At 41.7% G+C, this 12,447-nt stretch overlaps 1 protein-coding gene across 2 annotated transcripts; it reads left to right on the forward strand.

Annotated features, from left to right (window-relative positions):
- The first annotated feature begins 1,169 nt into the window (after positions 1-1,169).
- Positions 1,170-3,186, forward strand: rbp4l (retinol binding protein 4, like). 2 transcript variants are annotated; one of them, XM_080304329.1, is made up of 5 exons: positions 1,170-1,312; positions 1,742-1,869; positions 1,962-2,098; positions 2,519-2,631; positions 2,714-3,186. In XM_080304329.1, the coding sequence occupies exons 2-5, from the start codon at positions 1,753-1,755 to the stop codon at positions 2,935-2,937; spliced, it is 591 nt and encodes a 196-aa protein (XP_080160455.1). In that variant the 5' UTR covers positions 1,170-1,312; positions 1,742-1,752; the 3' UTR covers positions 2,938-3,186. The 2 variants fall into 2 exon arrangements, with proteins under 2 accessions (XP_080160455.1, XP_026032719.1); XM_026176934.2 differs by having other exon boundaries at positions 1,180-1,312; positions 1,752-1,869.
- The last annotated feature ends 9,261 nt before the right edge of the window (positions 3,187-12,447 follow it).

The following is a 12,447-nucleotide window of genomic DNA, read 5'->3' on the forward strand; positions in this document are numbered from 1 at the left end:
CTTGTGGGCTTAGTTTGTACTCTTGTGAGGCCAATTCTCTGAAATTACCAAAATTCTTTAAAATATATATATTTTTTAACAGGTGGGGCACATTTTCTTATTTTACTCATCTATCAGTATTTTTGGACTTTTTAAAGAGCATTACACCTTGATTGTTCAGCCAAAACAAGATGACATAACTAGATTGTCTACTTTTATTCACCCTCTCCTGCCTGGTGGCCTGAGCTAGTGTCCATTAAATTGTGCTTATCAATGAAGTGCATCTCAGTTGTTTACAACACTTTCCAGACTTGCCAAAGTATCAAAGCAAAACAGAATACAGCTCACATCTCAAATCAGTGTTTTCTGACCACGTTTTTACTGATAAAAACATAGGTTTTTTGGTGGTTTGAGCTCCAAGTTGTTCTTTTTCTCTCACTTCACACACAAATGTTGCATGTGGGATCTAAGATAGAGCTTATTTCCTTACTGCATGGCTGTTTTTCAAGAAATGCATGTCGGAAAAGGGAGCATGTACTCATTCTTTCCTGTTTGTTTTCTCATCCTAAACAGACACGGAAGTTTCTCAGGTGAATTTGTACTATGCTAACACAGCACTTTTCCATTGCTGAAATTGACTTTTGACCTCTTGACCCTTTTTTGACCCCAAACTCTTTTGTTTTTGCCATTATTTTATCTACTAAAAAGAAAAGACTAACCTGCTTCCTCATAAAATACCTTTTTGGGTTTATCAAAATCCAGTAAATTTTGGAATTTTCAATTTTTCAATGTGGTGTCACACAGTGATTTTAGTCTCCCTCTGTCTTCATTGTGTAGCCTGGCGTTTTGTCCTTTAATTAAACTCCCAATAAAGATTCCTGGTTTTAATAAAATGGACAAAACAATCCAAACAATTGACCTCATTGTTTGGATTTCAGACATGCATTTTCATTACTATTATCAAATCTCTAAGTTTAAAAATCAACCACTGCTTGTATTTTGCACACAGTCAGACACATTTCACTTGCCATCTGTTGGCAGCATGTGTCTTGTTTTACAGCTCTTCCAGTCACTTACATAATGGTCTAATTGTTTTTATAGTAAGTCTTGGGCAGGTTTGAAGGTAAAAGCCAGATTACGTTAAGGATTTCAGACGAACAGGATTAGCTCTAGATTTAAGCACCTTATTTAGTCCCAGGCAATGAAAATCAGCCATAAGCTTGTCTGTGGTGCATGTATATAAAGGCAGCTTCTGACACAAGACCCAGCCTGGTGGATAACTGCACACAGAAAACTTATTTTTAACTCCTATTGCTAATTTAACCCAAAACAGGTATGACATTGAAATATTTATTTGAAAAGAATATCCTTTCAGCTACTTTTCGGGAATTTCTTTTAATTCTGTCAGTCGTGATGATCAGAAATTGTGTGATTTATGTTCCTTCAGCTCCCGTTAGGTTTAATTATTGAGAGTGGTGAGCTGGACATATATAGCTGTGAATTAGTCATTTTCCTATAGTCTTACATGATATCATTAATGATAGACTGGAACATAGTGCTCGAGTGTAAAATGAGATCTGACTGACTGTATCTCCGATTTTAGTATACAGACTCCAGGCGTTGTCGTGAACTTTCCAGAAATGTTTTTCTTTCATCGGTGGAACTTATTCATTCAAATTTGTATTTAACAGCCTATTACAATGAATACTGCGGGCTCTCTTGTACTGAACCTTTGATTACTCTGAAAACACTGATATATAAGTTCATTACAGAATGGGATCCTCTAAGCTTGCCCTGCTGTTGGTCTTGGTGTCCTGCGTGGAACGCTGTCTGTCTGCCTCCTGCGTTGTTGATAGCTTCTCTGTGAAAGAGGACTTTGACCCCAAGAGGGTGAGTGAATTTAAAATACACAGACAGCAACAATGATGAACAACAAAAGGATAATTTCTGACTTTGCTTTTCTCGTTTCATTTTCACTGAAGTATGCAGGGAAGTGGTATGCACTGCAGAAGAAGGACCCCGAAGGCCTGTTCCTGCAGGACAACATCTCAGCAGAGTACACCATCGATGACGATGGCTCCATGACCGCCTCCTCCAAGGGACGCGTCACTCTGTTTGGGTAAGTTAAAAGGTCGGGTGCAGATTTTTTGCCCTCACAGTTGATGTATGCATCCATATTGCTGTATTACACTCATTATCTCATTATCTGCTCATTATCTGTAAGACCTGATGAGGTGAAGGTAACTTGAACCTTCAGTTTATCAGGTCAGCGGTTAAGAAAAGCTTACACGTGGTGCTTGAGTTCCAGTAAAGCTTTAAGACATAAACACATACACTTTTTAGAAGAACATTCTGGACAGCATTAGCTGCAGGCTTGGCTTTCTCAGGATTAGGAAGGATTAGGAAGAAACACAGTTTAGAGAGAGGGTTTTTATACAGGAATGTAAGCTTAGATAAGCATGCAATGAGCTAGGCTTTGTTTAGAGAAAGTGTAAAATATAGTATTAGACATATTTGTGTTTGTATCACTGTTTCGCAGCTTCTGGGTTGTGTGTGCTGACATGGCTGCACAGTACTCTGTACCTGACCCTTCCACACCCGGCAAGATGTTCATGAACTACCAAGGACTGGCCAGCTACCTGTCCAGTGGAGGTTGGTTCTGCACACTTGAACCCTCCCGTATATTTCTTTTATCCCCTCATTCCTCCTCACACTCCTCCTTTCTATAACTCAGGCGACAACTACTGGGTGATTGACACAGACTACGACAACTACGCCATCACCTACGCCTGCCGTACCCTGAAAGAAGACGGCAGCTGTGAGGACGGCTACGCCCTTGTCTTTTCCAGGAACCCCCGTGGCCTTCCTCCCGCCATCCAGCGTGTCGTCCGCCAAAAGCAGGACGATATCTGCATGGCTGGAGAGTTCCAACCTGTCCTGCAGTCTGGAGCCTGCTGAATCGAAAGGGATTAAGAGAAAGAGTGAGGAGCAGAAGAGTGTGCCAGCTAGCTGCAGTCTAGGTGGTTTGACACCAAGAAGTGGGAGAATGTGAGAGTGAATGTGCATGAGGAACACATGAAAGTAGAGGAATATCTGAGATCTTCCACTGTTTCTCAAATCCATCTACTGTCTGTTAAAGGAAAACATCAGTCTTCCAGAGTCTCGTGTGAATGTGAAAGCTAAAATAAATGTTTTTTCTAAACAAAATATGCCTGAAAAACATCCTTCTTTATGCTGCTCAAAAATCTGGCCCATAAAGAAGAAAATTCAACCTAAACGGACTAAGATAAGATGTTAAGTAGCACACCGAACCACAGAAACATAGGGAATGTTTGTCAGTGCTCCAGTTTTGAAAACACAGCCATGTAAAGTAAGTGGGTAATCCTCTCTGAGCCCACGAAAATGCAGCCAAAACCACGCAATACACTCGAGCAGTAATGAGCTTACTAATGTTTTGCGATCTTAGTCCTGTTATACTAACTCAGCTGAGGGTACTCTAGGGTCATGGATCAAATTAGGAGTGTTCTTGTCTGGACTGTTTGTGTCAGCAGGTTAGGCCTCACAACCACAAAGATCAACTGACCCTGTGTGCCCTTCTTTTTTTGTAAAGTTACAATACAAGTTAGATCAAATGCTGCAAGAGAAAGAGGAAAGACATCTGTCAACATAATAATACGTCTTTAATTTCAAGAATGACAGAGACAGAAATGCTTTCTATAGCTGGTGAGTGATTGTGTTGGTGTTCTACAATAAGCTGGAAAGTAATGTATTTACTCAGATAGAACCAGGGAGTTTTAGGGACTCTAATATTTTGTTGTTGGGTCTTTCTTGCTCAGAGATTCGGGGGATCGTGGATATTAGTAAGAGGAATGTTTGGCAGGGCAGTCTGGACAGTGTTAGTTAGAAATAGTCGGTTAGGCAGCAGGCTTAACTCTGATAGGATTGTTTAACGCCAATAACACCATCTCCTAGTTTCCATCAGATCTGCTAAGTCCCAGCAGCGCTTTATGCTTCTGTGTGACAAAAGTCTGCAATCCCAGTTTATTATTATCATTATTAGACCTTCCTCATAAACTCTTTCCCCCCACTCACCAGCCACTTCCTTGGGTACACCTTGCTGGTCCCACATTGGGTCCCTTTTGGGAGTTGTGTGAATTCTTCATGGTGGAGATTCAACATATTGCTGAAAACATTTCTGAGATTTTGGTCCATACTGGCATATACCTAAATGCACTGGATGGATGTTTTCTTTACAAATTAATCACCACAATAAAATCTGTCCAGCAGAGGGCAGCTAAATAACGTTAAACGTTAAACCCCAGGCTTGAAAAATACTACACAACCTTGACAATTTCATGAAGCATTTCATTCACTATTATCTCCCTTGATAAATTACTGGATGATTGGAGTGACCAACACGGTAACAGTAAAACATAAACTTTTATACTCCTTATGTGTGCAATCTTTGGTGATTTCAAATATTTAAACAGTTGCTTATTATATCTAATGCATTTCTTTTGTTGCCTTGTCTGCAGATGACAGATGTCATCACAAAATCCAAAGAAAAGCAAGCAGAAGTTTCCAACATGACTGCTCACAGCCTCTGTGGCTAAACAATTCTGCAGAAAAAACAAACTATATCAGAGACCAAGGCATGAAAAATAGAAAATAAATTATTAGAGAATGGCCTTGAAACGTTTTCCCATAGCACAATAACAGAAGGATAAACTTGAGCATGAAATATAATGGATTTAATTTACGGCAATATTTTGCTGAGATGAAATCTTTCAAATGCTGTCCAACCATCGTCTGTACTCAGAGAAAACTTGCAGTGCTTGTTTTTGAAACACCACGAGACTGCTTAATCCACAGATCTGCTTGTCTCCTCGTCTTTACAGTCATCTACTCGCACATTCTCTGTGATTCTCTCTACACTAAAGAAGTAATGTAACTGCTCTGCACTTCAGTGGACACAACAAAGGATGAACATCTACAAGCAGGTTGAGCTCCATAAATCTGCTACACTATACTGCCAAAAGTGTTTACTCGGCCCATGATGTCATTTATTTCAGACCTCCAATCTGGCCTACAGATTAAGAACAGCAGTCATGGAATTGGTTTTCATGGCCGAGTAGCTACATCCAAGCCTTAAATTATGAAATCCAATGCAAAGCATCAGCACGCAGTGTCGTGAAGCACACTGCCATTGGACTCTGGAGCAGCGGAGACTTGTTCTCTGGAATGATAAATCACACATCTCCATCTGGCAATGTGACGGATGAGTCTGGGTTTGGCGGTTGCCAGGAGATTATGGTGTGGGATTGTTTTTCAGGAGTTGGGATCAAGCTTAATTCCAGGGAAAGGAACTATTAGAGCTTCAGCATAAAGAGACATTTTGAATAACTTCATGCTCCCAATTTTGTGGGAAAGGTTTGGAATTGTCCCTTCCTATTAAAACAGGATTGCACACAGCAAGGTCCATAAAGAAATGGACGAGCAAGTTTGATGTGGAAGAATTTGACTGGCCTGCACAGAACTGAATTAGAACGGAGATTATGAGGGTCATCACAACTGGCCTGTCTGCAGTCCAGTCACCTACTGAAAACATCTGGCAGGTTATGAAGTTGGAAATATTACAGTAGAGGCCCCAAACTGTCCAACATCTGAAAGCCTTGTTTTCAAATTGACAGCAATTGGTCTGTACAAAGAAGATTTTCATTTTCTGAATCCATGAATCTAGAAATTATTTCAGGCATATTAATAATTAATCTCGCTGCTTCTTGCCATGTGACCATGTGGCACTAGTGTGAGGCAGTTCTCAGAGTTTGTTTGTCCTAAAGTTTATCAGACTTTCTGTGTCAATTGCTTTATAACACTGTGAGCTGGCCGACAATGCATCAGCCTTGGTCTTTACAAACTCAGTGCTCTGTGAACAGGACTTGCATGTATCTGTCTTATTTATTCAGAGTAACGGGAAAAGGCGTTGAGTCAGTGGTGTTTCAGTTTTCTATACACGAAAATCTGATTAAATAAAACAAAACTTTGTTTTGTGGCCTTTTAAAACCACAGATTTCTATAAACACTCACAGAAAATGTATATTTGTAACATGATCTCAGGAAGCCTGTTGATGTCTTATTATGTTTTTTGTTGGTCTGCTCCTTTTTATCATGCTCCTTTCCACAAAAACAAAATGTTTGACCGCTAAAAAAGTCTTCCCGTTTGAACCCGTGTAAAAGTGGCTCCTGCGATTGTTGTTACACATGGATGATACATTTTTTTATAAACAAGTTGACAGTGTTGTCATAACTGGTACCTGCTTTTGTCCTGATTTATCTTTATTTATTTTTTTGTTTGGGTTTGTTGTGACGGTTTGGTTGTAGAATCATGAAAGTGTGCATTCATATAATAGCATGAGCTTTTAAAGGATTATCATGCCAGAGGAAAAAACCCTAAATGTCACTCATAAAGATTATACAACCAAACTAATTACTAAGTCTGTGTGAACTATAGAGCTGTCAGTCATTCTAGATAATGTGCTTCATATAAATCAGACAGGAAAGACTTACAAGTACATCACCCGTCACTATAGGACCCTGTTATTTTCAGCCTATTTTTTTCTATATTTGCCTCGGCATTAGAGGAGCTACCTCAAAAATGTCTTTAGTGAAAGAACTGCAGTATGTTTTCAGTGCTTTTGAGATATTACTCAACACTTTACCTCAGTGACAACAAACATGCCCTCCCACATAATGACTTTGGGTTTCACATGTTTGCAGCTGAACCGCAGGCGTAATAACTCTGTGATAGGCCCCGGGGCAGATATTTCTTTGGGCTCTTACCACCACACTGTACCAGAGCAAACACAACTTCTCATACTCAGACTCTTTGCGCAGCAAAGTCATTGACAGAACTGCTCAAATCCAAAGTGCAATGTCCTCATCCTGCACTCTCCTCTTCTTCTTTTAAGCACCACTTTTTTCTTTTTTTTAGTTTTTGCTTTGCTTGCTGCACATAATTTAAAAGGCTGCTGCGCTGAGACACTCTCTGGAGTTTGTTGTTTGTTTGCATAGTTTGTGTTCTTGGGCATTTTGCACAAATGGCAGGGAGCAACATCATCTTCTGACTTTAAAACTTTTGAGAAAAGGTGGCAGTTTTTATCAGTGGAGTACAAAATGACTGAGTAACTACACTGAACAAAAATATAAACGCAACACTTTTGTTTTTGCTCCCATTCCCCATGGGATGGACGTAGAGACCTAAAATTCATTCCAGATACACAATATAACCATCCCTCCCAAACAGTGGTCACAAATCAGTCCAAATGTGTGGTAGTGGGCACATCTGCCATATTGAGATAATCCATCCCACCTCACAGGTGTGCCACATCAGGATGCTGATCTGACATCATGAGTAGTGCACAGGTGTACCTCAGACTGCCCACAACAAAAGGCCACCCTGGAATGTGCAGTTTTTTGCGCTATTGGGGGTCTGGGGACCCAGAACCGGTCAGTATCTGGTGTGACCACCATTTGCCTCATGCAGTGCAACACATCGTCGCATGGAGTCTATCAGATTGTCAATTGTGGCCTGTGGAATGTTGGTCCACTCCACTTCAATGGCTGTGCGAGGTTGTTGGATATTCGTGGGAACTGGTACACGCTGTCGTATACGCCGGTCAAGCACATCCCGAACATGCTCAATGGGTGACATGTCCGGTGAGTATGCTGGCCATGCAAGAACTGGGACATTCTCAGCTGCCATCTGCCCTGAACAATGTGAACCATGATTCATCCGTGAAGCGCACACCTCTCCAACGTGCCAGACGCCATCGAATGTGAGCATTTGCCCACACAAGTCTGTTACGGCGACGAGCTGGAGTCAGGTCAAGACCCCGATGAGGACGACGGGCATGCAGTTGAGCGTCCCTGAGACGGTTTCTGACAGTTTGTGCAGAAATTGTTTGGTTGTGCAAACCAATTGTTCCAGCAGCTGTCTGGGTGGCTGGTCTCAGACGATCTTGGAGGTGAACCTGCTGGATGTGGAGGTCCTGGGCTGGTGTGGTTACACGAGGTCTGCGGTTGTGAGGCCGGTTGGATGTGCTGCCATATTCTCTGAAACGCCTGTGGAGACGGCTTATGGTTGAGAAATGAACATTCAATGCACGGGCGACAGATCTGGTTGACATTCCTGCTGTCAGCATGCCAATTGCACGCTCCCTCATTGCTTGTGGCATCTGTGGCATTTTGCTGTGAGACAAAACTGCACATTCCAGGGTGGCCTTTTGTTGTGGGCAGTCTGAGGTACACCTGTGCACTACTCATGATGTCAGATCAGCATCCTGATGTGGCACACCTGTGAGGTGGGATGGATTATCTCAATATAGCAGATGTGCCCACTACCACACATTTGGACTGATTTGTGACCACTGTTTGGGAGGGATGGTTATATTGTGTATCTGGAATGAATTTTAGGTCTCTACGTCCATCCCATGGGGAATGGGAGCAAAAACAAAAGTGTTGCGTTTATATTTTTGTTCAGTGTATTTGCAACTAAAATGTAATTGACAAGAAAAATGTATAAAGCATAAATAAAGTCAGGTTTTGGTTCAGAAACATGACTGTAATTATCCTTTTTACAATACACTGAGAACAAAAGACAGTGATGTAATCTGAACGGGATTCCCCTTGATAGTTACTCCAGGTGGGCTCCTTGTACTTTCCTGTTCTCTGCGTTATCTCAGCGATCCTGTTGGACATTGAACCTTTGAATTAAACTAACTGTTACAATCCATTTAATACTCATTTCATTCTGATTTTTTTCTTTTCATTTTCTTAGAGTGAAATTGTTTTCCCAACAATGTTTTAATGGAGGAACATGTTTGGAAATTTACTTTGGCCTTCTTTAAATAAACATTTATTGCAGAAAATTAACAACAATCAATTATTAAACAACAAAAGCATTATTCACAAATCCTGCTTTCTAATCAGTGTGTTTTGATTGGATTTTGAGCCCAATTTAATATAGTTTTCTGTTTATGAATAGCTCGGGCTGTAGGCCGTGGTTTCATTGCCTGAAAAGGAGCAACTGTGACGACACCAGCAGAGAAAATTTGACTTTTGACTGAGCCCATCATTTTCAGATATTAAGATAGTTCTGGGGATGGATTTTAGGTTAACCATTAACCCAAACATTAATAAAAATAAATAAAAAGACTGTACAGCATATACATTGTGCTCATATATGTCAAGTTAGTGAGACCATCCCTCCAGGTCTGTCTATCATCATTCTTTACTTTTAATGAGTCACAGAAATTGTGGTTCGATACAAAATTTGTGTTAAAATTTAACTGCACACCCCTAAAAATGATTAGTATTATTTTCTTCTTCATCTTCTTTTTTTTTGCTGCTCCCTTTATGGGTTGCCACAGCAAATCATTTACTTCCATCTCACCCTATCCATCACATCATCTTCTGTCACACCAGCCCCCTGCAGCACACCGTGAGTTGATGTACCCATGATGCTCTAATCTTGTCTGTTCTGGTCATTCCCAACGAAAATCATGTGGTGGCGTGAAGGAGGGATAACCAGTGAAGGTGACTATGAGATGCTGACAACGCCACCTGGAGAGGGAGTTACACCCCAGGACAGATTTCTATAGCCAATGTAAATGTTACACTAGCTACCAAGCTCAGAAGAGGTGAGGCAGATCAATTCCACAAATCAAAATGTATTAAGAAAAACTACTAAAAGCATAGAACTGTAAAATCAGAAAAGTTCTTAAGGTAGCAGGGCTGAGACTGCAAGACAGTTAATTAAAATGCCTTTTTAGCAAACAATGATTAAAATGACCAGGCTGCTGCCACGATGCTACCCTAGAACAATCACGGCTCAATAAAAATACCTAAACAAAATGGTGGAGACCGGCCACTTGAGGAGGCAACCCTACAGAGAGCAGTGCCCAAGGGTGCCCCCAATTACTCACCCGTGTAGTTCCACTGCAAACCTCACTGTCACTCACACTGAAATCTAAATGGTGCAATCTACCATCTGTATGTGTACAATCTCATACATTGGGAAGGGGATTCCACCTCACGTGCCTAGCCCCTCAACAATCGGCCGCACCTCCAGTAAAGCAACAAAACAAAGCATAAAACGTTAAACAAATTAGTAAAAGAGATATAAATAAAACAAATACAGCCTAAGATACAGTTTTTTATAAAAGCAAGATTAAAAGATATCAAACAATTCCAAGTAAAAGACCATAAAACCGGGAGTCAGTCATGGCCAGTCCATAGACGCTTGTAAGATAACAACAACAAGACACAACAAGACAGCAGCAGTATGGCACAATCCTGTAACAAAAGAGGGAAACAGTCATCAAGGCCCACCCTACTATATGCCACATTATTGTTGTTTTGTGCCACCGTATCCAAACCATGAATCACAGAAGGTCTCACTGACATCTTGTAAACCTTCCCTTTCACTCTTGCTGCCATCTATTTGTCACAAATAACCCCTGACACTCATCTCCACCCGCCTGCACTCTCTTCCGCATTTCTCGTGTGCACTGTTACTTTGGATGATTCCTACTACTTCTGGTATCGCCATACTTTTTGTCTGGTACCACAAGTAAATGGCCTGTATTTGTATAGTGCTTTACTAGTCCCTAAGGACCCCAAAGCGCTTTACACATCCAGTTCGCTTTACATCATCCACACCTACGACTGCACAGCCACTAACAACTCCAACATCATTGTGAAGTTTGCGGACGACACTACAGTGGTGGGTCTTATCACCAATGGTGATGAGACGGCTTACAGGGAGGAGGTCAGCGCCCTGACCCACTGGTGTCAAGACAACCATCTCACCCTCAACGTCGCAAAGACAAAGGAGTTGATAGTGGACTTCCGGAGGTGCAGAGAAGTACACACCCCTATCACCATCAGCGGCGCTGCTGTGGAGAGAGTGAGCAGCTTCCGGTTCCTTGGTGTACACCTGGCTGAGGAGCTTACGTGGTCAGTACACACAAACAAAACAGTGAAGAAGGCGCAGCAGCGCCTCTTCTTTCTCAGGAGACTGAAAAGATTCGGCATGAGCCCCCGCATCCTCAGGACCTTCTATCGCTGTGCCATTGAGAGCATCCTCACTGGATGCATCACCACCTGGTATGGAAACAGCACCGCCTACAACTGCAAAGCTCTCCAGCGAGTAGTGCGGTGCTCTGAACGGATAATTGGAGGTGAGCTTCCCTCCCTCCAAGACATCTACAGGAAGCGGTGCCTGAGGAAAGCGGGGAGGATCATCAAGGACTCCAGTCACCCCAGCCATAAACTGTTCAGACTACTTCCATCAGGAAGGAGGTTCTGCAGCATCCGGTCCCGTACCAGCAGACTGAGAGACAGCTTTTTCCATCAGGCCATCAGACTGCTGAACACGTCATAGACACCTCAGCTTCACTACTGGAACTTCAACATTATGCACTCCATACTGTACAGTAATGCCACTGTTTTGCACATGTCTCAACTCTGTATATTTTTATATATTTTATTTATTGTTTACTCTATTTAATTTGTAAAATATGTGTATACACACACACACACACACACACACACACACACACACACACACACACACGCGCGTAGAAAAATATTTAGTATACACATCCAGAAATGCATATACTATTATATATTGTACATATATTTATTAGTTTCAGATGTAGCCATTCTTGTATTTTGCTTGTTTACATTATTGTATTTTGCACAACTCTGTTGCTTGTGAAGCTCGCACACAAGAATTTCACTCACATGTGCTGTACCAATGTACCTGCACATGTGATGTGACAATAAAAGTGATTTGATTTGACATTCACACACTGGTGATGGCAAGCTACATTGTAGCCACAGCCACCCTGGGACGCACTGACAGAGGCGAGGCTGCCGGACACTGGCGCCACCGGGCCCCCTGACCACCACCAGTAGGCAACGGGTGAAGTGTCTCGCCCAAGGACACAACGACCGAGACTGTCCAAGCCGGGGCTCGAACCGGCAACATTCCAATTACAAGGCGAACTCCCAACTCTTGAGCCACGATCGCCCTAGGTTGTACTTTTCATGACTGTTTATATATTGTCCCTTTAAACCTGGCTGCACTTTATGCTTAACTTCAGTAAACTTGTTTAATTAAATAAAATCTTTTAAACATGGCCTAAGGAGCTGGGAAAGAAAAGCTATCGGATGAGAGGTGAAATGTCTTCAAACAACTTAAAGAAGTCCAGGCGCTTTTCTTTCCAATCTTCTTAGACTAAGATGACCTGGTTGAATGAGAACCTTCACAGACGTTTAACATGGCAAAGCACTTCTGTGCTGAAGAATAGCCTCATGAAGCCTTTAGGCTGACTCTAAGTTGCTCAATTCAGACTCAAAAAATCCCAAAATCTAGGCCATTATCAAAGGTGATGTAAGAATAGA

Source organism: Astatotilapia calliptera, chromosome 7, assembly GCF_964374335.1.
Source record: "Astatotilapia calliptera chromosome 7, fAstCal68.1, whole genome shotgun sequence".
In the NCBI taxonomy this organism is placed as follows: Eukaryota; Metazoa; Chordata; class Actinopteri; order Cichliformes; family Cichlidae; genus Astatotilapia; species Astatotilapia calliptera.